The 26861-nt window shown below is 34.5% G+C and overlaps 3 protein-coding genes across 5 annotated transcripts; 1 reads left to right on the top strand and 2 right to left on the bottom strand.

Annotated features, from left to right (window-relative positions):
- Positions 1-1322: 1322 nt before the first annotated feature.
- Positions 1323-5864, bottom strand: LOC101244620 (heat shock 70 kDa protein, mitochondrial). The gene is made up of 6 exons (XM_004230497.5): positions 5628-5864; positions 4269-4345; positions 4105-4183; positions 3429-3995; positions 2724-3344; positions 1323-2349 (listed from the first exon to the last, which is right to left on the bottom strand). The coding sequence occupies exons 1-6, from the start codon at positions 5670-5672 to the stop codon at positions 1726-1728; spliced, it is 2013 nt and encodes a 670-aa protein (XP_004230545.1). The 5' UTR covers positions 5673-5864; the 3' UTR covers positions 1323-1725.
- Positions 5865-7847: 1983 nt separating this feature from the next.
- On the top strand, positions 7848-11245 carry LOC101250170 (B3 domain-containing protein REM20-like). Of its 2 annotated transcripts, XM_019211857.3 has the most exons (5): positions 7848-7890; positions 9517-9589; positions 9676-10231; positions 10576-10703; positions 10797-11245. In XM_019211857.3, the coding sequence occupies exons 2-5, from the start codon at positions 9536-9538 to the stop codon at positions 11067-11069; spliced, it is 1011 nt and encodes a 336-aa protein (XP_019067402.2). In that variant the 5' UTR covers positions 7848-7890; positions 9517-9535; the 3' UTR covers positions 11070-11245. The 2 variants fall into 2 exon arrangements, with proteins under 2 accessions (XP_019067402.2, XP_004231373.2); XM_004231325.5 differs by lacking the exon at positions 7848-7890 and having other exon boundaries at positions 9341-9589.
- A 167-nt stretch (positions 11246-11412) lies between these two features.
- LOC138338684 (rDNA transcriptional regulator pol5-like) lies at positions 11413-26371 on the bottom strand. 2 transcript variants are annotated; one of them, XM_069289769.1, is made up of 11 exons: positions 26207-26323; positions 22075-22432; positions 21182-21271; positions 19743-20276; positions 19117-19242; positions 18799-18996; positions 18109-18336; positions 16903-18027; positions 16241-16528; positions 13897-14341; positions 11413-12465 (listed from the first exon to the last, which is right to left on the bottom strand). In XM_069289769.1, the coding sequence occupies exons 4-11, from the start codon at positions 20259-20261 to the stop codon at positions 11636-11638; spliced, it is 3759 nt and encodes a 1252-aa protein (XP_069145870.1). In that variant the 5' UTR covers positions 20262-20276; positions 21182-21271; positions 22075-22432; positions 26207-26323; the 3' UTR covers positions 11413-11635. The 2 variants fall into 2 exon arrangements, with proteins under 2 accessions (XP_069145870.1, XP_069145866.1); XM_069289765.1 differs by lacking the exon at positions 22075-22432 and having other exon boundaries at positions 26207-26371.
- Between the last annotated feature and the right edge of the window lie 490 nt (positions 26372-26861).

Genomic DNA, 26861 nt, shown 5'->3' with positions numbered 1-26861 from the left:
CGGTGCATTAAGCTCATGCTATGCGCGGGGTTCGAAGAGGACTGGACCATAAGGATTTACTATACGCAGTCTTACCCTGCATTTCTGCAAGAGTCTTTTCCAAAACTCGAACCCATGACCTCCTGGGCATGTAACAATAACTTAGCTAGTTACTCCAAGGCTCCCCCCCTCAAACCTTTTCAAGGTAGGAGGGTGAAAAAGTCTAGTAGCCTGCTGGTGCTATATAGAAAAGGCAGAAGCTTGCCAAACTCTTTATTTTCAACACCAGCTTTTCATGTACAGTAAACGCAAGAAGCAAAACATCAGGACTTCCAACTTCTGTAGCACCTTCAAATCACTCTTTTAGTTCAGGAGCTTCAAGTAGATGATTCACGAAGCTTTAACAGGTAGCTGGCAAGACAAAAATATGGATGGTGAACTGCTAAACAGAATACATCTTACGGAAAGACCAACTAGAGAAAAAGCACAAGTTCACTTATTGCAAACAGCTAAACTGGCAACATGACAAAGGCACATATCTTCCTGGGTAAGTGCAAACTATTTTCTTGCCCAACGGCAGTAAGATGCTGCAGGAGTAGGAGGAAGAGATGATGTTTAATAGACAAGTGAAAAAGATCCTAGAGAAGATTCATACAAGAGATGTACAAGCTCATACAAGTTAATAATGGCACTAATTTGTGAATTTATTTTCAACTAATAACTAGAAGCGTACGTGCTAAGCTTATATTTTCAATTCACAGGCTTGTTAAAGTTTAAGTATCTTCATGTCAACCAACTTCAAACTAAGTGAGACGGCAGTCGACTGAACATCTCAGCCATTCTCGGGAATTTCGCCTGCATGCGATCCCCAATGCTTGTTCACCCTGGTTAAATTGTGACCTCATACGATGTGTCAGGTGAGCAACAGCCTCTTCGTCTCAGTATCTAAAAACTTACTTGAGGGAGAACAGATCACACTTTGGCCAAGTATCCTACAAAGTGACTCCTGAGAGCCCTCTTGTAAGCAACGTGTCTTTGTTGCCAAAAAGACAAGAGAGCCAACAAGTTCTTTAATATAAGGAATGGTCTCACCAGCAATACACTCCAAAAATTTATTTCCCTGATCAACAAGTTCTTTTTTTTGACACTTAAACCGCAAGAAAAATTACTATAGGAACACAAAATCTCAGGAAAAACCATTAATTTGCTTGTAAAATCGGAGTTCTCTAGCAACATGGAAAAGGACTATCCTATATCGGATAATATCAATATTGAGACATTGCACGAATAACTTTGTGTTAAGTGGGGGTAACAAAAAGATAATACGTAAAACTCACAAATGATTAGAGACAATAGCAAGCTTGCAATGCATTCATTTCAGAGGAATATGTTCAAACTCCGAGCACAATTCTGGGCATTCGGATACCAATTATTCTGTCTGAAGAGCTTCAAACAAGTCTGACAAGTACAATATTTCACCGATGTTCTTCAAAATCTACCAAGAAATTAACGATGTCTATACATCAACCACACGTTCAGCTGATGAATTCGTGTAAAGCACCAAGAGGCAACAAAGTGCCATTTCAATAAATAGAGTCGTTCGCCAAAAATCATACATCTCTAGTGAAAAGATGTCAACACAATTGCATTTTTGCGAGTTAGAATATGGGTATTGGAAAAAATGAATTTCATTTTCAGAAGGAGAGTAGATCTATAGACGCTCCTCTGCTTTGCCTAGAAAAAAAATTATTTCTTCACTTCCTCGTATTCAGCCTCAGGTGGTGATTGATCTCCTCCTTGTGAACCACTTGAGGCACCACCAGAACCGCCACCAGTCATGTGCTCTCCAATCTTGGAAACAGCTTTGTTCGCTGCATCAAGTTTCAACTTGATATCATCAATGTTCTCAGCTCCCATTGCTGCTCTCAAGTCCGAAACAGCTGTCTCAATTTCTGTAACCACCTCTGCCGGGACCTTGTCCCTGTATTCATTCAAGCTCTTTTCAATGCTGTATATGGTAGTATCTGCACTGTTCCTGATATCAATAAGCGTCTTGCGCTCTTGATCCTTCTGCGCATGCATCTCAGCTTCCCTGACCATCTTGTTTATCTCATCTTCCGACAGACCACCAGATGACCGAATGCTGATCTGCTGCTCTTTGCCAGTAGCCTTATCCTTGGCGGACACAGTCACCATTCCATTTGCATCTATGTCAAACATCACCTCTATCTGAGGCATGCCTCTTGGCGCCGGAGGGAGACCTACAAGTTCGAATTCACCCAAGACCTTATTATCAGATGCCATTTCACGTTCACCTTGTAATACCTTAATACCCACTTGAGTTTGGTTGTCAGCAGCAGTAGAAAACACCTGAAATACAAAAGGAAGCAGCACACTGTAACCACTACAAAAAAACATACATTGGAAATAGAAGTCCAGGACAGACATGTGTCATCTTTCCCAAGATCCATATTTGACCATAGACAAAATAAAAAATCATACTACCGATGTCCGAAGAAAATAAAAGTAGTACCAAAAGGTAATTTTCACAAGAAAAACCACATCAAAATTTAATGTTTTGCTTTAAGTGAATTTGAATCCTTGAAATTTTTGTATGAACATAGAATGGTCAGATTTCCTAATATGGAAAAAAAATTATAGTTCCTGGATGGGAGGAGTACAACACCAGGCGAGACAAGACAATAGTAAAATCAAGAGGAGATCCCATTATCCAAAAAACTCACCTGGCTTTTCTTTGTGGGAATGGTGGTATTCCTGTTAATTAACCTAGTAAAGATACCTCCCAATGTCTCAATACCGAGAGATAGCGGAGTTACATCCAAAAGTAGCAACTCTTTAACATTGCCACCGAGAATACCACCTTGAAGTGCCGCTCCCATGGCAACTGCCTCATCTGGATTGACACCTTTGCTTGGGCTTTTACCAAAAATCTCAGAAACTATTTCCTGAACCTTAGGAACCCGTGTCATACCTCCAACAAGAAGGACTTCATCCACATCTTTTAAAGATACTCCAGCATCCTTCAAACAATTCTTGCAAGGATTCCTTGTCCTCTCAATTAAGTGGTTCACCAATGTCTCAAATTTTGATCTTGTCAGTGTGATATTCAGATGTTTAGCCCCTGATGCATCGGCTGTGATAAACGGCAAGTTAATATCAGTTTGAGATGTTGATGAAAGCTCTATCTTAGCTTTCTCGGCTGCCTCTCGAAGTCTTTGTAGGGCAAGCTTGTCTTTTGACAGGTCAATCCCCTCAGTCCTCTTGAACTCGCTCACTAAAAACTCTAACAATGCGTTGTCAAAATCCTCTCCTCCTAGAAATGTGTCACCATTGGTTGCCTTGACCTGGTGGAAGTAGCTAGATGAGTTTAGACAGGGGAAAACACAGGAAGATACACAGCTTTAGAGAGCATCACAAATTTCACTTACTTCAAAAACACCATTTGATATCTCCAGAATTGAAACATCAAAAGTTCCACCACCTAAATCAAAAACAGCAACAAGACCTTCTTTGTTGTTCATACCATAAGAGAGTGCAGCTGCAGTAGGCTCATTAATAATCCTTTGCACATCAAGACCTGCAATTCGCCCAGCATCCTTTGTTGCCTGCCTCTGAGCATCATTGAAATAAGCTGGGACAGTGACCACAGCTTTACTAATAGATTTCCCTAGGTAGGCTTCTGCAGTTTCCTTCATCTTTGTCAGAACAAATGCTCCAATTTGGCTTGGAGAATATTGTTGTCCATTTGCTTCAAGCCAAGCATCTCCATTTGAGCCTCTCACAATCTTGTAAGGAACCATCTTCATCTCCTTTTGTGTTTGAGGATCGTCAAAGCGTCTACCAATTAGACGCTTGGTCCCGGAAAGTGTGTTTGCAGGATTGGTCACTGCCTGGCGCTTGGCTGGACTACCAACAAGTCGTTCTCCCTTCTGGTTAAACGCAACCACAGAAGGAGTTGTTCTTGCCCCCTCAGCATTCTCAATGACTTTAGGATTCTGCATAAACAAGGGCATCAGGAAATATACATAATCCACCAAAGCCATCATAAGTATCACAGAAATGATCTCAACAAAAGTTTTGCATTTCGACAAATATAATCCTTACCTTCCCCTCCATCACAGCGACACAAGAGTTGGTAGTTCCCAAGTCAATACCAATAATTTCATTTCCAGCAGGTTTAGAGCTACAACGGAAGACAATTAAGCTTACAGAGAAACATATGCATCCGCACAAGATGAAAAGAATAAAAAATGCTACAAACCGCATACCTAAATGGTCTAGCTAGACCAGCCCATTTAGCACCAAAATGTGACGTGCACCATGAAGGCTTGGTGTTGGAAGCAAACTGCACAAGTAAACGAACAGCCATAGTGGAGAAAGATTAGATAATTAAAAGCTAGGAAATGAGCAACTACTAGCAAGATTTTTCAAACCAATCAACTTTTCACTCCCACTCTGTTCAAAGCCCATTCAATATTGGCAAAAGTAGTCAATCTTCATTCCTTTGGAGATTTCTTTAAGTTTCTCCGTAGCATCTAAATTCGAGGACTTGTCCTAATCAGAGGGGAAGCATTGAGAGCTACAACATATTAGCCAATCTAGCCTTGCCCGTATATACTTTTTTAAATAGAAGTAGCGTCTTCTTTAGGGTGTATAGTCCCATCTGTTATCTGTTCAATGTAATTCACCGGACAAGCTCTATAACCATAATCTTGATCTCCCACAGACAATAACAAGCCATAAAATCACAGATAAACGATCAATAACACAAATCAACTCTTTCAAGAATTCAAGAAGGGATGTTTAATTTAATCAAGAGGTCATGTTGGAAATAGTAAGATCAAACCATTGACATACGATTTAAAGTAGTTGATGTTCATTTCCTTGTAGATTTCTTTAGTTTTCTCCTCTCTCTCTCTCTTTTGGAGAAAAGGTCTGTTAAGTTTTATCATAACATAGTGTTTTCCTAATTTGAGGGGAAACATTGGGAACTACTACAAGATATTAAGCAATCTAACCTTTGGAGTTTATTTTATTTTCCATAACAGTGGCGTCTCTTTGTGGGTGTATAGTACCATCAGTTCTCTGTACAATGTAATTCACCGGAATATCTCTATAACCATAATCTTGATCTCCCACAGAAAATAGAACACATTCTTTACTCATAAACTCAGAGCTAAGCAATCAACAACAAAAATCAACTCTTTCAAGAAATCAAGAAGGGATATTTATTTCAAATCAAGAACGTGATATAGTAAGCTAAAACCATTGACTGTAAAATTTAAAATATCAGTAGTGTTCAGTTTTTTTCATAACAGTGGAGTCTGCTTACGGGTGTATGGTCCCATCTGTTTTGTGTTCAATGTAATTCACCGGACAATCTCTATAATCATAATGTTGATCTCCCACAGACAGAGACAATAGAACGAACATATTCTTATTTCTTTACCCATAAACTCAGAGCTATAACTATCCATAACACAAATCAACCTCTTTGAAGTGATGTTTAATTTAATAAAAAAATGTTTGTAATTTTTTAATTCGGAAACAGTAAGATCAAACCATTCACAACAAGATTTAAAATCTCAGAATATGAAAGATCTAAGAGAATAAGACAAACATCTTACAATTTTATGGGCAGAACGACGGAGGAGCAGGCCGGCGGAAGTCATCGGCAGAGTGAGACTGGTTCGGGTCGGACCGTGTTAGGGTTTTTATAGGGTTTTAGAATTTACAAAGAAGAAGCCAAATGCCAACCATATATAGCCGCACCATTTAGCAACGCCTAATATAAAAATAATATAATACATTATATTCTTTAAGAATTCTTTCTTTGTTCATTTTCGACTAAAGAAATTTATTTTATGACTATATGCAATATATTAGTTTGATTACATAATTTTAAATATTTTCACTGAAACTTACTTTTATCCCTCATTAATTTGAAAAAAAAAAGAAGAAGTTTAGTACATGATATAGTAATGTATACTATGTATCTAACATCCATAGCTATATTTAAAAAAATTATACATTACAATTATAATATTTCACTCTTTCTAGCATCCTCCTCTTTCTATTTCAGTGTAGTGTTTAATTTTTTTTCCTTCAGTATGGTGATCTTTACGTAGTCTTAATTTTTTTTTTTACTACTCATTTAATGAATTTTTTTTTTACTAAATAACTCTTATATATGACCTAAGTTGCTCGGAATAAATTCTATAAGTATTTAACTTGTGCGACATAAGTTGTTTAGTATTTGTATAATTTAATTACTCAATATAAGTTTCAAATTTTTTTATGCAGCTCTCTGTAAATATTGCAGGGATTGAGTTATACATTTAACGACATAACTTGATGGTTCAGAAACTAAACTTCTACCTTACTAGGTATAAAATTTGTAGAAATTAAGTCACGTATTTTATGACATTAACTTTTAATTATAAAATAGAACTTTACCTTAATTTGACTGTAAAAATTAAGTTTTGTCTTTTTCAACATAGCTTGTGGTGTCTACAACAAGACCTTTGCCTTGCTTTAACATAAATTCTGTAGAACTCAAGTTATTCATTACCATATAGTTCTTATTATACATTTTATAGCATAATTGATGGATTCTGAAATTGGCCTTTTAACTTCGAATAAATAATTGAAAACTATAATTTTCACCGAACAAAATATATACCCTCTTATCATCTAAAATTTATAAATCAAGGGACATCTTTGTTAATTATTTATTATTTTAAATATTTCATTATATTTCACGAGATTTTTTTATTTTTTAATTTCAAAATTTAAAGTTGATATATTTTTCATTAGAATTATTATTTTTATCTACTAGAATATCAAAACATTTACTTCAATTTTTTTGTACCGTACAACTTCATTTTATTTGTTGTTTCCTCGACATTCGACAATAATGACAACATTATTTTTTGTCTCTTTGATTTTTTTACAATATGTCTTAGTAATCGTTGTTATTTTCTTTCTCCTAATTTATGTGACATATTTTTTATCTTGATATTCAAATTAAGTTTTGTTTGTATAATTTTTAATATGCCTTTTAAATATTTTAAATTATTATTTATTGTGATTTATAGTATTTTCTATATTGTTATAAATATATAAATTTTATTTTAAAAAAATTAAAAGATTTTATATTTGTTTTTAATCAAAATTAAAAGATCTTTACTATGGCAAAGAGAATAGCATCAAACTTCTATTACTAGCTCAACTTTGCATGGTACTATAATATCTTTTAAAAGAAAATAGAATGCCAAAATTGCTATTTTAAAGTAGTTGAATAAATGCATAATGGATCATTTGGTAGGAAGTATATTACGACAGGTATTATGTGTGGTAATATTTAATTTTATGTAGTAGGAATTTCGGGTCAAATAATATAAGATTTAATATAGTAGGATTAATTGAGTGCGGACTCAAAAGGGTAAAAAAATTGTCAAAAATTCCAAAAGGGCATATCAATTTTTTTTAAAAACCAAAACGGTAAAATTCCTCACGATTTAGCGACTTTTGCCTTCTGAAAAAGCGAAATCGCTGCAATAGCAGCGATTTCTTAAATTTGCTTTTTAAAAAAAAAATTAAACAAATCGCTCCACATGGAGCGATTTTCAAATCAAAAAAATAATTTTTTTTATAAGTATTAAAATTTTTAATTTTTTTTTATTTTTTGCTTTATTTTATATAAAATAAATTCTTAATTAACACATTTTTTGTTTTACACTTAATTTTTTTTTTTGAAAACTTAATTAACAATTATATTTATATCATTGAAGTCCACCATCTCCTTCCTCTATATTCTTTCTCAGTTTTTTCCATTTATCTCAACACAAAAGCATCAAATTAAGCAGTCTTCTCAATAAACCAAGCAAGGTCAGATTTATAAATTGTTTTATTTTTTTCCAAACATTTTACTCTACTTTCTTCACTTCATTATTCATTACTATTTTTTAATCAGTTTTTTTCTTGGTTATTTTTTACTTTTATTTGCTTCTCTACTTATTTACTACGGATTTTGTTCCATTCAGAAGCTAAATTTTAGAGTTGTTAAACTAAATTAGAAATTACAAATCATAACTATATATATTACCACATTTCATCTTCTTCATTGATCTGTTTCTTTTTTCAATCTCAACCAATTGTAAAGCAAAAAAGAAAAAAAATTAAAATTTTTAATAGAAGTCGCTGCAGAAGCAGCGACTTATAAAAAAAAATAATTTTTTTTGATTTTGAAAATCGCTCCGTATGGAGCGATTTGTTTAATTTATTATTATTATTTTTTTAAAAAACCAAATTTAATAGCAGCGATTTCTCTTTTTCAGACGACAAGTCGCTATATCGTGAGCGATTTTACCGTTTTGATTTTAAAAAAAAATTAATATGCCCTTTTAGAATTTTTGACAATTTTTCTACCCTTTTAACTCCGCACTCAGGATTAATTGATGAAAAGATAAAAATATTGCGAAACTCTTTTTAATCAATTTGTTAATTTTTTTTTAATTCTATATTTTATATCTATATTAGTAAGTTTATTCGAGTAAATTAGCTTAAAACTTTTACTATTTAGAGAGAGTTGTTTGTTGTTAAATAAATTCAATATAAATCAAGAAGTATTTGAATTGTGAGTTGTTTAACATTTACTAATGGAAAAGAGAAACTACATGACGTTTGTGATCTTAATTAAATGTTTTATATATTGATCTATAAGTGATTTTCTAATTATTTGTATTTTGAACAATTTATAAAGCTGCATATATATTAAAATTACAATTTGTAATTTATGTGTAAACGTAGATGGTTCGTTCAATTTTACTATTTTTTATCGTTTTTTAGGGTTTTAAATTAGACGTTCTACCTTTTATAAATTGAAATTAAAATTTTGTTAGTGATCAATTTATTAAGATGATAGTTATTTACCTTCAAATAATTCAAGTGAGAAGATAACAAATATAACAATAATATTGTTCTTCTCCTATCTAGTTAGAGGACCATAAAAAATAATGTTGTCCTATAATTATCTACTTTGGTCCGATTACATGAAACGAAAAATTCTAAAGATATAGTTGGAAAGAAACATTTTTATAGAGTTTAAATTCGAATACAAAATACGGTGAGAAGCAACAAACCAAATATTACTAAATTTTGCATTACAAATTTTGTACCAAACAATTCATATGGAGTGGTGTCTTTATACTTTTTATAGACAAGAGCATATTAATGAGTGTCTGGTCTTTTTTAGAATAATTTTTTCAAATTAGAGAATGTTGTCATGAATCACACAGTAAAACATTGTATATTGACTGTGTATTATTAAAAGTAAACAGAGAAAATCAAATATTGTATATTGACTGAATTATTGAAATTAATAGTATTCCATATGAGGAAAAAGCTTTCTCTTCTGCATTTACTACTTGAGAAGAGAACAATACTCAGAATTTTCATTTTATTTTTCTTCTTATAATCTCTTCTCTTTTTGTATTTTCTCCTATTCTCTTAAAGTTTGACAACAAAAGAGAAGATGGAAAAGGGCTTCGTCAAGATTTTCTCTCCTGAAAACAGTGGAAAGAGGCTCGTAAGTTTTTTTTTTTTTGAAATATTTTTCTACATGATGAAAAAAAAATTGATGTTATTCTACTTGTTTGTTATGTTTTTTCACAGAAAATTCCCACATCTTTTACATATTACAAGAATAGAAAATTACCAATGAAAATTAACCTTAGGGATCGATTTGGCAATATGTGGCCTGTAGGAGTGAACAAAATCGGAGGAAATTTGTATTTTCAATATGGATGGGAGAAATTTATTGAGGATAATAGTGTAGAGGTTGGAGATTTTCTTTTTTTTGACTATGATGGAAATAAAATGTTTGACTTTAAATTACTTGGAAGAACTAAATGTGAAAAGAACGGAGTTGGAGGTTTAAAAGCGGAAGAAATGATTGTTGAACATCAAAAGAGTAGAGAGTCAAAAGAGAAGAATTGGGCTAGTGATAGCTGTAATAGTTTTTCTTCCTACGATAACGATGTGGAGTACATGGGAGAACGAGATGAGGACGAGGATGAGGACGAGGATAAGGACGAGGAATATAAAGAGACTAAAAAGGTAGCATGTTACGTGGAAGATGAAGAAGAAGACGATGAAGATGAAGAAGAAGAAGATGAGGGAGAGAATCAAAGAACTAACACACATAAGAAAGAGGCGCTACGATCAAAAGGTAAACACCAATTAATATTTTTGTATCGTCTTTTTTCTTGTTAGTAAGTTTTTTTTTTTTTTAAAAAAAGAAAATCTTTGTATATTTGGAGATCATCTTCAAGTCATATAAAATGTTTAAGATAATAAGTTCGAAAGGCTAACGAAACAAGCCTAAGGGTGCTTTTTGTTTTAGTTTTTGGAATAAAGTTAAATTTCATTTTTTAATACTTTTGGTACATGTTAAAATTTTTCTTTCATTCTTAAATTCATGTTAGTAAAATTGTAAAATTACATGGGTAGATATTTGTGTTTCATGAGATTTTTGTTTATGAACCAAACCAACTAAATCTAGATGCAAAACAGCCTTTGCTTGCAAGGTGAGGAATCGTCACGACCATTTTGGTGTAGATATATTCAAAAGTGGACGTGCAACACAGCCGAAAAATCCTTATTTTGTAGCAAAAATAAGATCAAAGAGGAGAGATCAACTGGTAATTATAATCATTTTCACTATTTCGTGAATGATTTTGTAGTTCAATCGTTATATCATTTCTTACTTGACAAAGTCTTTGTTCCCAATTCAGTATGTTCCGGTTGATGTGGTAAAGGACTACAAACTTGAACTGCCTTCAAGTATGACCATTCGCGACTCTATTGGCAGAGAATTTGTGACGAAACTCAACAAGTGGAAGGACGGTAGAATATGGCTTGTAGGTGGATGGCGCAGTTTATGTAGATGGAACCTTGTGGAGAAAAATGACCATTGTATTTGTGAATTTGTAAGAGGAAAGCGCAACAAAGACCTTCACTTACGGGTTCAAGTTCTCCGTGAAGGAGAAAGTTCTGTTACATTATAGACTAGAGTTGTGTCACTCTTTCTTAAGCTACTTTGAATTGTGTACTTCTATCCTTCTTTTTCTTCAAATCCAAGATTGGAGTCTTCTGTTGCATCTTTCTACTGTTAATGAACTCCTACATATTGTCAAAAAAGCTTGATGTTCTCTCGTTGTGTAGATAAGTTCATTTGGCTTCATGATTGGCTGGTAAGAATTTGTGCAAAAAATTACTCTTGTTTCACTGAGACGAATTTATCAACTATAGACTCACAATGATAAATAATGACGTGAAATAATAGGGGTGAAGAATGACGAATGGAAACAATCATTGGTAAGATGTCAATTCGCGCCACGTATGCCAAAATTTTGGAATTGTACAGTTACTATGAAGTATTACATATAACCAAAACTGGTGTTGCTACAAGTTTTTCAACAACCCAAGAAAAATCTTGGTGAAAACAGTAAATTCCAGTAGTAAACAAAATTATAAATAACTTATGGTCTGATTAAACGCTAGGAAACAATGACAAATTGGTCACCCCAACATGCGAATTATGAATATTGTCATATACCTTTGCCCCTACCATTCACTGATTTAAAACAGGAAACATGCCCTTCAGTTGAGCTTCACAATCAGGTTCCAGAGCCTTAAGAAACAAGGCCCTCAGTTCAACATCTGTTAAGACCTGAATCACTTTTCCAAAAAACTTACGAACATCAGCTCGTCGTGATGCCTTATCCGGCATATTTTTCAACAACACATTAACAAGACACCCTGACTTGGCAAGATGGCTGCCTAACTCGGCAAAATGGCTGTTGTCATCAGGGTTTGAAGAAACAAACGATTTTAACATCTCGATGACCAGTTCAAGAGCTTCAATTTGACGAAACTGTAGCTTTGCACTAGCACATTTCTCCAAAAGGAACCCAAATAGAGGATATCCAATCCGTGGTCGCCTTTTAAAGACTTCTTTTAGAAACTCGCACTTCATTCGAGTACTTTTACTATCTAAGTAACCCTCCAGTTTTTCTCTGAATATACAAGAAACCTCCTCAAGTTCAGATTTTGGACGTTTTTTCGTATCAATAATCTTCAAAATCCAAAATATTGAACTCTGGGCAAGAGAATTGATCATTTTGAATCTATTCAAGGCAGCAGACAGCTTTTTCTTTGACAAACTAGAGGCAGATTTCTTTTTCTTGAAATGTTTTGCTGCCAGTACCAAGTTCCTTTCCAAGAGAGACTTAAGAACTGGGAATTCGATGACTTCACCTTTTGGATAGTCCTTTGCCTTGAAGATTTTCTTCTGTAAAATTCCCCAAATTCGCTGGCCAAGTTGTTCGTTACCTTCCGTAGTGTGAGGGTTTACAAATGCATGAGCTAGGCTTGAGAATATTTTCACTACTTTTGGCTTCTCTGCAAAGTGGAAAATTTAGATAACAATTAACACCTTAATGAATCAATAAGATCAAACAAATAGTGTATACAGCAGTGCTTAATACAAGAGGAACAAAAGCCTCAGATCATGATATTCAGCCACAAGATCAAAGTGTATACAGGAGAATCTTTTATTCATGGTATTTATAATAGGTAATATTTTTGAGGAGAATCGACAGATTAAAAGCCATACATGCAGAACTAAAATAGAAAGGCTGAAGCGAGGATTTGATAGGATCATAGGAATGACATGCCATATAAAGATGCCCAAAGTGATTGATACATAAGAATAGTGAGTCCAACAACATCTTTAGGAGACGTTAGGCATCTACAAGTCAACATGTATACAAGGCAAATAAGGTTGAAATACGGTTAATTAAATTGAACAGAACAAGGAATGATGACGCACAAGAGGAGCAATTAGTACATGTAAAATTAAATGAGAAAAGTTAGTCTAATTGACTTCGCCCCAAAATGCATCAATATGTAGGTTATGAAGGAATAAGTAATGTGGGGGTCAGATATGTAGAGCTTGGTTATGTAGGGATCACACAATGCATGAATTATTTCTTCACATATTTGTTTTTCCGGTTTTCCCCTCACTTGTGGGATTTTACAGTATATGTGGTTGTTAATATTTGTTTGTTGTATTAGAAATTAATATAAACTATATAACTCTTAAAATAAAAAACTTATTAACAATGCATGATAAAATGTTAAATCTTTGATGTGCGCAGAATAGCTTACAGAAGATCAAGATGGACTAGGACAGATGATATCTTTGATGTGCTAGTTATAGGTAGCAGTTTAGACTAAGACTAAAGTTACCAGTGTCAATAAAAAAATGTTAAATCTATAAAAATGATGCAAGGAACAGAACTGGGACATGAAAGTACCATAACCAAAGCCAAGAATCTAACTGTGGAGTAATAGAGGATAAATTTATCATTGTAGTACTTTAATCCATGTATTACCAATCCTTCTATTAATTATTCCATTTACTACTCCACATAAAATAATACATATTTTAACTCATAACTTAAACCTGTAATATATGTGGGATTGCAAAATAATGACCAACCACTGTACTGGGTTTGCTGAGTTCTAAACAAAGCAACTAAAGAAATATCAAAGATGATAAAAGTATGCTACTTTAAATACATGAATCATCCTCATCCTAGCCAGGAAACAGCAATCCTTTAGGGGTTGTTTGGTTGGGAACTACCTATCCCAAGATCAATTACTTCCCCACCATGTTTAGGGGATAACTTATCCAATCACTATGCTATAAATGGTGGGATAAGTTATTCCAAACATGCCAACCAAACAAGACATCAAAATTTTATAGAACAACTATTTATTCTTATCCCTCACACGAAACGACCCCTTAGTGAATGAAGAAAGACTTGCCTGGATTTTCGTGTAGGTAAATCTCCAGCAACGAGAGGACACGAAGTTTGAAGAGGGCAAGCTGTGAATGAGCAGTTTCACTACCAGCCTGGTTCTTCTTAGCGTTGTACATTTTAGCAAGATGTGTGTCCAGGCGGAACATTGCATCATCATCTAATCCCTCATCAGAATCATCATCAGAAGCTACAGGAAGTTCTGAGGTAACACCCTCAACACCAACTACTGTCTCTGAGTCATCCACATGTGCATGCCTCTCCGCAGTTTCATCCATCTCTGCTTCATCAGATTCCTCAGCCTCTTCAATGTCAAGAACGTCGTCATCATCGTCATCTTCATTCTCACTGTCAGTTTCTTGGTGTCTGGCTGGTTTGAGATCTTTCTTTATAACCCGCAACATTCGATGTAACCCATCATCCGTAACATCTTCACAAAAACATTTGAAAACCTATAAAGGAAAAAATGTTTTTAAGTAGCTGAAGAAGAGCCTGAGCAACAGCAGCTGTTGCAGAGTTCAAACAAACTCAAGTACTTCACAAAGAGAAACATAATTAAAAAGAACAGAAACAATCAATTTTCAAGTATTCATACATGCACAGAAAGGTATTGCCTAGTATTCAATGAGGTGGTTCGAGTCGTGAGGTCTCAATTTCAAATCCCAAGGGAGTAAAAACACTCCAATGATTTCTTTCCCTTTACCTAGGACTTAGTGGATGGATTACGCAGTACTTGTGAAGGTGGGAGGTGCAGTACCTATGGAGTTAATTAAAGGGCGCACAAACTAGCCCAGACTACAAGGTTATCCAAAAAGAATGCAAACATGAGCATTTTTGCAAAAAAAAAAGCTCCCAACAATTACCATGTACTCGTACTATGCATCTACTACGTGCTTTTAATGTTGAGCATCAATGGACAAGGAAAGATAGTGTAGAGCTATCGACATTTTATCCTCTTTTACCACCGAAAGAACAAGAAAATATTATTTTTGCATGATAAGCAAACTCTGTAATGAAGAGATCAGCAAAAACATGTCCTAACGAATTCTTAAAATTGACCATGTCAAGTTAATTTGAAATATGATACCATTATTATAAGGTGTTTTTCCAAAGTGAAGATCATAAATTTTAACAATTTGAGAGAAGACTAAAAAATTCAATTTGTTTAAAACTAACCGAAGAGGAAACAAAGAAAAACAAGACGGAATACCATTGATATAAAAACCAAAACAGGTGTATCCCAATAAAGGAATTAAATGAAGCATTGCATTCACTATTTTCTCATCAAATAATTAACAGTAAATCCATGTGCAAAACCACAGAAAAAGGATAAACTGAGTCCTGTATTCAGAAAAAACTTGACCCGAAGGGTTTTGTCTAGGGGCAAGAGCAAAGGGCAGGATGTGCAAGTTAGGAGCACATCACAAGTGTGAATCTTGCCGTACGAAATAGCCTAATGTTTAAGCGCAAAAGGGTAGAAGGCCAAACCAATTATCCACCGAGTTTCAAACTTTGCGTCATTGGACATGAGAAATGTCCTGGTTATAAAAACCACATCTTCCTTTAGATAAGGCTTGCAGTGCTAAGAATATTGTGCTTAAAATTTGAATATTACCTTTCAACAATTAAAAAGAAAAAAGGAAAAAGAAAAGATATCTTCTATCAGATAACTAAATAGACCCAATCGTCCAGCATGAGTGACATATCATCATGAATTTTGTTTCCCAGGAGAACTATTGCATTACCTAGGGGTGTTAACAATTGGTGAAAAAACTTTAAAAACCGAAGAGCGAACTAAACAGATTACATAAATCATGGTCACTAATTAGAGAGGGGCCAAGGTACAATAAGGAAAAATCAAGATTGGTTATGTGAATCAGTTGTGATTAAATTATAGTCATCTTGGTATGCTTACTTTGAGTCCAATGTAGACTAGGAGTCCGCTAGTTTTTTCTCAAGATGCTTTTTTTTTTGACAATTATTTCTCAAGAGGTTAGTTTGCCAGTAAAATATGTAGAGAACTTCTAGTGCTAAAAAAGATTGAGATGGGTCTAAATGGAGCAGCATGAACAGTGAAAATTCATATCGCCTACACCACCTAACAGCTTGAGATTGAGAACTCAGTCTTCTAAGACAAAACATCCGTATAAGTAAAAACTTCACCTCCTTTTAGGTTGCTTCTCTTATTAATTTGGTCAAAAAGATTCAGAATGAAGTTCACATCAAAATACAGTAGGTGCAATAATGCATTAGAAATAATGACTAGCATGTCACAAGGTCATGGTTTTGGGAAATATTAAATCACCATAAGAACTGATGGAATATTATGCTTTTTTTTTCCTATTGTTTACCTGCTCAATAGCTGTCCGCATCGGTGCTGATGATTGTGGCAGCAACGAAAGCATAGTGTCCACTAGAACATCCATGAATTCAGGACTATCATCTCCCTCTGCTTCATCATCTCCAGAGGAAGCAAGAAGATCAGAAGATCGAAAAGCTTTGGTACAGCAAATAACCAATTCAGAGGCGGCTTCAGAAAATTCTTGAGGGCGAAGTAGGACTTGAAGCAACAATTGTATCAGAAGGTACCTCATGGAATGTAACTTATTTTTGGCAATACCTGGACCCAAGCTTCTCTCCTGCAATTGTTTGGAGAAAAGATTTAGGTCAGAGAAGAAAAGGATTAACAATCAAACTTCCACACAGATAATATTGATAAGTTTTCACTTTCCTGTACACGGTGAATAGTGGTCAATATGCATAAATAAAATACAAGTTGTTGATGGCAATAATTGATATAAGATGAGTAATAACAAGTTATGGCTGTTTCAGATAAGAGCTAACTGATATACCTCACACCAATGTTGGAGTACGTTCTTATCAAACAATAAAAGAGAGAATTAAAAGGCCTAAAGCAAGCGGCATTGGTTTCACAGAGAAACAAAACTTTGACCAGTGTTGAAGTCAGTAACATTATTACGATTCTACAAAATGAAGCAACACAAAATAGCACCTGTCTTGAGAGCTGAGACTCCATAGCCTGCAATTTCTTGATAGCTTTTTCATCATCGTCGCCCAAGGATCTAAACAGCGAAACAGAAGGAATGTTTCGCAATGTGGTAAGAAATCTCATGAAATAAGCTCCAAGATCATTAGCTTCAAGACCACTAGGCACAACTTGAGGTCCTTCGCCTTTTTGAGCATTGGATAGCAGTAACTGCAGCTGCTCAATGCACATCCTACAAAGAGCACTTGAAATGGCAGACTTTGGCCACCTAAATTTTTCTTCCAATTCAAAAGATGTCACCTCAGTTCCAAGTGTCGAAGAAAATAGACCCTGCACTGCCAAAAATTTTAGAATTTCTCTTTGGACCCTGAACCTTGCATTTGTATCCAGAGATAAATGCTTCAAGCTATTTGGAAGTGACTCTACAACCCATCCTTCCAAAAAATCGGGCGTTCCTACTGTTCCAACAGAATCCTTATCTTCTAAGGAACCAATTTCTGAGTTGTCATCTGTAGTTTGACTCTGATCTGAAGTCTCCTCTGAAGCACGAGCTTCATCCAGGAACATGTCAACTAAGTTCTGAATGAGAAGCATGCATCCAGACTCAGTTTTAAACTCAGCCATCAACTCTTTAACTGTTTTTGACCTGGTGAAGCAATCAAACTTCCCATTACTATGTTTCTGTAAAGCCATAATAACTGCCACTCTTCTAACATCATCATGCTTGACCCACTCAGAAAATTCTCTTAAAAAGTATTGACTGGCTTTGAATAGATTAGTGTCTTTCGCAGAAAGTATGTCCTTTAAGCACTGGACAACTTTGTAAGACAGGACGTTGTAGATGCACGATGTGGGCAATTTTGGAAGGAGAAGCAGCAAAACATTGAACGCCAAATTCTTGCAATTATGAGATGATGGAAGAAGTGATCCTTCAATGATAACTTCACAAAAGTTTTTAAGATTTTTCTCAATATCTTCTTCAGCTGAGCTACCCTTGCGGCCTTTTTTGTGCTTCCTTGTGGAATTTAAAGCTGCTGAGGGATCAAAATCTTGTTGAACATTTTCAGGTAAAAGAATATTTACCAAGGAATACCATACACTATGAGTTCGTGGCAAGCAGAAGTGGGATTCCTGCACATCCATAAAGTCGACAAAAATCAAACTAATGAACAATCCTTTTCAAGGAAAGAAAATGAAGAAGTTCAGTAGCACCTTCAAGCAATTGGAAAGCAAGGACAAATGTTCCACACTGAAAAGCCGGCTGGGGCTATAAGGAAAAGGCAGAAGCTTGCCAAAATCTTTGTTATCAACACCAGTTTTTTCACGTATGGCAAGGGCAAGAAGCAAAGCATCAGGATTTCCAACTTCCGTTGCACTTTCAAACCACTCTTTAAGCCCAGGAGCTTCAAGAACATGGTTCAATGAAACTTCAACAGGTAACTGGCATGGCAAAAATATGGATGGTGAGACGGCTAAACTGAATGCAGCCTAAGCAAAGACTACAAATAGAGGACAACATGCTGAAGCAAAAAATAAACTAAATGAAGAAAGTGAAATGGACAGCATGCTGAAGCAAAAACACACTAAATGAAGAAAGTTAAATCGGCAACATAACAAAACCACAGCTTAGTTGTAGGAAGAGGTGATATTATTTGGATAAGCGTATAACATTTTCTTGCCCAAAAATAAGTAAGATGTAGCGGGAAGAGTAGGAAGAGATGATGTTTTATGTTTTATAGGCAAGTAAAAAAAAAAACTGCAAGTTCAATAAGGGGATGGTGAGCTCATACGAGTTTATAATGACGCAGGAAAAGGCAATCAGTGAAGTCATTTTCAATAGATAACTAAAGTGAATGTACAGAGAATAAATTTGCAATTCATAGGCTTGTAAAAGTGAAAGACCTTGTCAACCAATTCCAAAATAATTGAGACAGCAGGCTCTTGTAAGTAGAGCTTCTTTTTTGCCAGCCAGACAAGAGAACCAACAAATTCTTTAATATAAGGAGTGTTCTTATCAGCAGTCCACTCCAAAGTTAATCTCCCTGATCTTGCAATAGATCCGTAAGCAAATAAGCGTCCCAATAGGCAATCTTTCATGTCCTACAAAACCAAGTTAAGCTTTTCAGACAGACCATAAGAAAACTATCAGTTCACAAAAGGAGATCCTTATTATTTTTTTTTTGAGAAAGGTAACATTTCACAAAAGGAGATCCTTCCCACCTGACCCTTCATGGAAGAAGAGATCTCCAATAATTCAACAATAAGCTTCAACAGGGCATCCACTTTTATGCATGGAACAGCACCAACCAACACTGTCATGCCTAATGCAAACCCTTGCCTTGCACACTGCACAAACAAGGAAATAGATGAGGCTTTATATGGGAGCAGTTGATCGAGACAACCATGGAACATGGGACTATAAGCAGAAGAGACACCTGTCTCTTAAGCCTACATTATATCATTTAACCTTTTAATTCAAAACTGTAGACCATAGGACTACTGAAAAAATTCAATGACACAAGCTGTGAGTATCTACCTGCAAGAAGGTAACCTTTTATGGTTCTATTCTAAAATAAAATAACCTTTTAAAGGTCAATACAGGAAAGACAGCCTAAGCGTCGTATTGTGCAATACAACCCTTCCAGCATGAATGTGCTTTCATCAGTTGGGTATGTCAACAAGAACCCATAGAGATATAAGTCTCCCTAAAAATTATTCAACAATAAAATGAAAATGTGAAGGCATATAGCCCTTATTGAAGCATTCAAATTAAATCGTCAAATATAACAAGGCACAAAATTTAAACAAACCCACAGAACATTGTGCTAAAAGTTAACCTAACCCACCTCTCTTGATGAAGAAATGCCCCGAATTAGCCTCCGAACTGCATATCTCAACGAAGGGGCACAGTTGTTCAACCCATCATCCTTTTCAGCTTCCAATTTGAGCTGTCCCTCAACCACTTCCTTGTTCTCTAGAATATCATAAGCCTTCTGAACTTCAATCAACTCAGCAACTAAAGAATTAGCAGCTGCTTCTCTAATAGAAGCATCGGCAGCTGCAAGGTCCTTAAATACAGCAATGTGGAACTCAGGCAATCCACTAGTAGTGGGAGAAATCACCGCGCTCTTATTACTTTTCAATTCAGAGGACACCACTACTTGCTGGGCTTCGGTTTTTTTCTCGGTCTCCACCCTGCGCCTCTCTTTGTCTACAGCTCTTTTTTGCTTCTTCTTCTCCATAGGATTGCTAGAAATGTGAGAGGTTGATGGGGTATCAGGTCCCTCTGTTTCAGCCTTCCTTTTTTTCTTGTCTTTCTTCATTTTCTCTCTTGATTGCTCAGACCCAACCGTCTCCATGCTCATAATTCCAATATTTGTCTATCATGTCAAATATCCAATTTGTGAGGTACTAAAAAATAGTACGATATTTTCTAAGATGAAAATAAATATAAAAAATTGCAAAGATCCTAAGTTTAATTTTGGTAGTTCCTAAAATACATAAGATTTTGAAAACTTAAAGACAATGTTTTCTTGATGAAAATAGAACGGGGACATTAAGCTTAAATTCCTCGATATTAATCTATATTCTGAGAGAAAACAAAATTGCAAAGTTCTAGAACTATATCATTAATTCAGATACAGACACATGTTAATGCATAAACACTATTACACGCAGTTCAGTCAGCATCTAAACTTGTCAAAGCCAAAATTTCCCTTAACCCAACCAACATCTTCCAAATTACTCAATACTTCATATCTGGTAAAAAAGAACTCTTTATTTGAATGCAAAACTTCTATAGCACTCCAATTTATGCGGCACCCTCTACATTTTTAGCCTTGTCCCAAAAAGAATGTCACTTTTCCTTGGTGCTGCTTAGTGGTGATTGCAAAGAAAAATCCACTAAAAGTAAAAGTAAGCATTAAAGTGACAATTTGGCAAACATTAACAAAGTTCTCCCAAATTTTTTGAATTCCATGCTCACAGGATAGTGGAAAAAGAACTGCAGATTTTATTTCGTGGAACAGTGACATAGATAGTTACATAATTTTTTTAATATTTTATAAATAAAAGAACAGTAGTAATAAGCTTCCGGCTTAATAATACCTACTAGTCGTTCACACATACTTCCATTCAATCCAATCCAACTACAACCTCTATAACAATTGAACAAATTTACTGTTCTACAATCAACCATAAACTCAGCTAAACCATCAATGATATAAATCAACCACAATTAGAGAACACAAAGTCAGAAACATAACAGGCTGAAAAAATAACTCACAGTTTTATCGGCGGCGGACAGAGAAGAGGTAGTTCACGGCGAGGAGAGATTGAGCAAGGCGGCGGCTGTGCGGCCAACGCTACTTTATAACTGCAAAGGGGAAGTTCAGTGTTAGGGTTTAGGGTTTTAGAGAGAGACAAAGAAAAAGAGTGAAATAGATTAGAAATAGCTGTGATTCAACTTATATGCACACGTTATTTTGTTTGATTCAATTTTAAGAAGCAAAATATTACTAATAGTTATACTGTGATTATTTTTATTTATTCAAGATTTAAAATATGTGTTCATGAAGTATGGGGCATATTCTAAGTCCATCCTTGTATTCTTTCTATATAAAAGATAGAGTATATGGTAAAATAAATGGTTTGTGGAATGTTTTTTTTTCAAAATATTTTTAAAAGCACCATTCTTATTTAATGTTAAAGGAGTTTTAAAAAAAATTATATAGTATTCTTTGTTTTTTTAATAATTTTCCGCTTGAAATTATCAATAGAAATCTCAAGTTGTAATTAAAATTTTGTTTTAAGCATTAGAAATTCAAATTTACTAGCTTGATTAATGTGCATTTAAGCCTCATGTGTTTTTAGCAATAAATGTGCAATTTCCATATTGACATTTAAATTTACAAAATTCAATTTGTAAGATCAATAATGATATACAGTTAAGCATTTAAAGGTATAACAAATATGGGTTGCAGGGATTCGATCTTTGAATATGGCAATAACAGGAAATAGGAAGGTTAACAGAAATATAAAATGAACGGATGAGATTGGAAGTTGATTAAGGAAAGTTGAGGGTGAGGATTATGACACGTGGGTACAGGTTGTTGGTGGAGGTTGTTATACGTAGTCATGCTGGAAGAGAGAGGGAAATAACTGAAAAATAAGTCACACCAATTCTCTTCTCTGTTTCCTTCTTTCTTCTTCGATCCAGAATCTTCTTTTTCTTCTTCTTGTTTCCTTGCAGATCATCAATGGCGTAGCAGTAGATTCCATAGTTGTAGTATCAGTAGTTGTAATAAAGAACTTCGGTATCAATAAATTCTACAGTTGATTTTCTTCTGCATTTTTTGATTTGTTGGTGGATTGAGCTTGTGATCTTAGGAAGATCATAACACTTGGTATCAGAGCCTTCGAACCTGTGTAATGGCTGAGGGCACACGCTGGAAGATTACAGAGGATAAGATAGCAAGGCACGATGAAATGCTCTCCGATCTGCTGAATTCGCAAGAGGAAGTATGCAATGCTCAAACTGGAATTCAAGGAGCATTAGATTTAATTTTGGAGAGATTAGGAGTGTTGGAAAGAGCTCTGGTGACGATTCAAAAAAAAAGAGAATTATGTAAATAAGAATAAATAGGTATTTAAGGGCATAATTGTCCTTTCATGTTTTAAATGAATAAATAAATAAATAAATAAAACAGATTTGTATTTATTTATTTTAATGTTATTTGACTAATTCTTGAATTAGTCTCCTAATCCAATTAGCCCTCTCTCTCTCACGCTTCTAAACTCCCTCTCTCACGTTCTCCATCTTCCTCACATTATTTCTGCCAAAATATCAATAATTTTCATGCTTGAAGAACTCACAAAAAAATTTTTAAGCAAAAGAAAAAGTAATCAAAACGTCAAGGCTAAGAGAGGTTCGTCGAGAGAGGTATACTTTGAAGTGAATTGGGAGTGGTTTGGAGGAGTTTTCCGGGCAGCAACATTAAAGTTTGAACATCGATTAAGGTATGAGTTTCTCTCATGGAATTCTTTCTCCAAGAGTACTTTCTTTCGGACGTTTCTTAAACTCTTGAAACTAAGGTTGTTCCCCTTCGTATGTCCTTGTCCTTAGCTCCCTAATGAATTTGTAGGATGGGTATGTTGTGCTGCTAGATTTTTGCATGAATGATGTGTTTAAATTAAATATGAATGTGTTTATGTGCGGGAAATCGCGATAATGATCATCAGAATATGATCGGAAAAAGTTGATGTATGGGTGTGTATAGGGCAGTGTTTTAGGCATTGTTTTGGGGTATATAAGTTGTTTATTTATCATGTATTTTATGTGTGAAATGGGTGTGCAATGTGATGTTTATTTTGATGAAGCATAGTGAAGTGAATGAACCATGAAATCTCCCTAAGAACTAATGTGAAACTTGATGAAAAAGTGCAGAAAAATAGTGGAATAAATTTCCAAAAACATAGAAATAGGTTTAAAAAGAATCTGGAAATTTTTGGGATGTCAAAGAATTAAAAAAAAAATAAATAAATAAATAAAAAGGGGGGATGCAAGGCGTGGGGATCGAACCCGCGACCTCAGGGCTGAAGGGGGGGTAAAAATATTAAGGGAATAAAGGTGAGGCTGTGGGGGTTCGAACCCACAACCTCCCTATTCAAGCGAATTTAATTAAAAATAATAATAATAGTAAATTAAAATTCTAATTAAAGTTGGAAAATTAATTCTCTTATGTAAACATTGAGATTTAATTTAGAATCTTAATTAAAAATAGAATATTAATTCTTTTATGTAAATATTGAGATTTAAATTGGAATTCTAATTAAATTAGAAAATTATTCTTTCATGTAAATGATTGAAATTTAATTTAGAATTCTAATTAAAATAGAAAATTTATTATTTCACGAAAATGTTGAGACTTAACTTAGAGTTCTAAATTTATGAATATTAGAACTAAAATCAATGAAAAATATAAATGATATCCAAATAATTCAAAATTTGGGTTCTCGTGTCCAAACCTCCGTATTGATACATAAGTCATACGTGAGTGAAATATTCAAGAATAATGTCATCTACTTAGATCAAAAATCAAAGATCTTGGCATATATACAAGATACATAAGTCTTGTAATACATAATCTTAGAAAAACAAGAATTCACTTAACGAACTATAAATGAAGCCTCATGGCTTGTATGTATAGATATATAAGTTTAACATACGTTCAAGAATAAGTGAACCTAAGATATACGTAATGAAATGAAGAATGTGGCGACAATCATGATGTGAGGTTAATGCATATGATGAGAGCAATCTTAAATGAGCTTAAGTAAATGTTACCGATACATACTCACCAATGAGAGTGTAAGATAATGAAGAGACCAGTCTCTATGAATACTCTAATAAAAATATTGAGTTTAAAACACTTAATACTAATGATGAGATGAGAAATCATCTATTGAGCTATGATGTCTTCATACTAGAAGCAAACTTCTATGATGTATGAGTTGCATGTAATGGAACTTTATACCGAGCACCGATAGGCTAGCTATGAGTGGTGATGCCTTCTTTCGGGAAGGGCGGAGGTTCACGTAATTCTCATGAGATGAGACTGTCCGGCTTGCCGGGTATGGGTCTCCATACATCTCCTAGTCTTTGAACCTATATTGCCACTATAGGGATCTGGCGGGGTTAAATTCCCATATACGCTAGCATGTTATTGAATCGCTTTGGCCGGTGATTCCACCTCTTTTCGGTGTGGGGAAGACACTGGATTTCATGATGCTCACATGATCTATGTCGGTTAAAGTTAAAGTTCCCAATGAATGAATGAGGTCAGCCTCAAACGAATCATATAAAGAAATGAATGATACCGAAGGTGTTAGGATAGGATAATCAAGAGGTGAGCTAGATTCAGGTAATGACATTAGGTCATTCCTGATCATTGCACAGCAAACCCGATGAGAGTCTTAAACTACATCCTAGGTATACCTGGTGTTCGCACTGGCCTATGAATGAATTGAAATGAAATACGAATGAATGAGTGAAGCAGACTCTGTGTTTGCTAAAGAAGGCTCCCTAGTTGAGGTCCCATATGTTGAGCCCTCATTTTGGAAAGTCTTAAAGTTAAGTCTATGATAATAAGGTCTCATGGTATACGAATGAATAATATGAAAGAAAGTATGTGTTATATGTTATGTGTTATATGAATATGTTATGTTTTGTGTGCTATACGATAATTATAATGATGCATGTCACTCTCATGGCATAACTTTCCCAATCTCAATTTGGCAAGTCCACTGACTTGACTTCCAAAAATCATGTTGTTAGGAAAGAGCTATTCTTCCTCATGCATGTCCCTGGTGTGTACTTGCATATACTCATACTTAGTACAAGTGTGTACTAATTCCATACGAACATCTACTTTTAGGTGCAGGCACAGGTGGACGCTAGAGCTACAGGTTCGTTGTTGCAGCTATCCGGACATCAGTATTCATCCGGAGTTTGGTAGGTCCTCATGCTTTCGAGGATGCTACTGTTTTACATTCTAGCGTAGTTTTAGAGTTGAGCTAGCGGAGCATGTTCCACTAGCGTTTCTTTCCTGTTTTGGTTCAAACTTTGTATTGGTGCTATTTTGGCCGATATACAATTAATACTTAATGAATTATTTCTTTCAGTTGCTTATCTCTTAAATGTTAGATGGTTGATGATGAACGATTACGAAATGTTAAGAATGTTCAGCAAGTATGATTAAAGAATCAAAAATTTCAATGTAATTCACCGGAATATCTCTATAACCATAATCTTGATCTCCCACAGAAAATAGAACACATTCTTTACTCATAAACTCAGAGCTAAGCAATCAACAACAAAAATCAACTCTTTCAAGAAATCAAGAAGGGATATTTATTTCAAATCAAGAACGTGATATAGTAAGCTAAAACCATTGACTGTAAAATTTAAAATATCAGTAGTGTTCAGTTTTTTTCATAACAGTGGAGTCTGCTTACGGGTGTATGGTCCAATCTGTTTTGTGTTCAATGTAATTCACCGGACAATCTCTATAATCATAATGTTGATCTCCCACAGACAGAGACAATTGAACGAACATATTCTTATTTCTTTACCCATAAACTCAGAGCTATAACTATCAATAACACAAATCAACCTCTTTGAAGTGATGTTTAATTTAATAAAAAAATGTTTGTAATTTTTTAATTCGGAAACAGTAAGATCAAACCATTCACAACAAGATTTAAAATCTCAGAATATGAAAGATCTAAGAGAATAAGACAAACATCTTACAATTTTATGGGCAGAACGACGGAGGAGCAGGCCGGCGGAAGTCATCGGCAGAGTGAGACTGGTTCGGGTCGGACCGTGTTAGGGTTTTTATAGGGTTTTAGAATTTACAAAGAAGAAGCCAAATGCCAACCATATATAGCCGCACCATTTAGCAACGCCTAATATAAAAATAATATAATACATTATATTCTTTAAGAATTCTTTCTTTGTTCATTTTCGACTAAAGAAATTTATTTTATGACTATATGCAATATATTAGTTTGATTACATAATTTTAAATATTTTCACTGAAACTTACTTTTATCCCTCATTAATTTGAAAAAAAAAAGAAGAAGTTTAGTACATGATATAGTAATGTATACTATGTATCTAACATCCATAGCTATATTTAAAAAAATTATACATTACAATTATAATATTTCACTCTTTCTAGCATCCTCCTCTTTCTATTTCAGTGTAGTGTTTAATTTTTTTTCCTTCAGTATGGTGATCTTTACGTAGTCTTAATTTTTTTTTTTACTACTCATTTAATGAATTTTTTTTTTACTAAATAACTCTTATATATGACCTAAGTTGCTCGGAATAAATTCTATAAGTATTTAACTTGTGCGACATAAGTTGTTTAGTATTTGTATAATTTAATTACTCAATATAA

The sequence above is a fragment of the Solanum lycopersicum genome, chromosome 1 (assembly GCF_036512215.1).
Source record: "Solanum lycopersicum chromosome 1, SLM_r2.1".
Lineage (NCBI taxonomy): Eukaryota > Viridiplantae > Streptophyta > Magnoliopsida > Solanales > Solanaceae > Solanum > Solanum lycopersicum.
The sequence above is the reverse complement of the archived record's forward strand: the minus strand, read 5'-3'. Positions and strand labels throughout refer to the sequence as shown.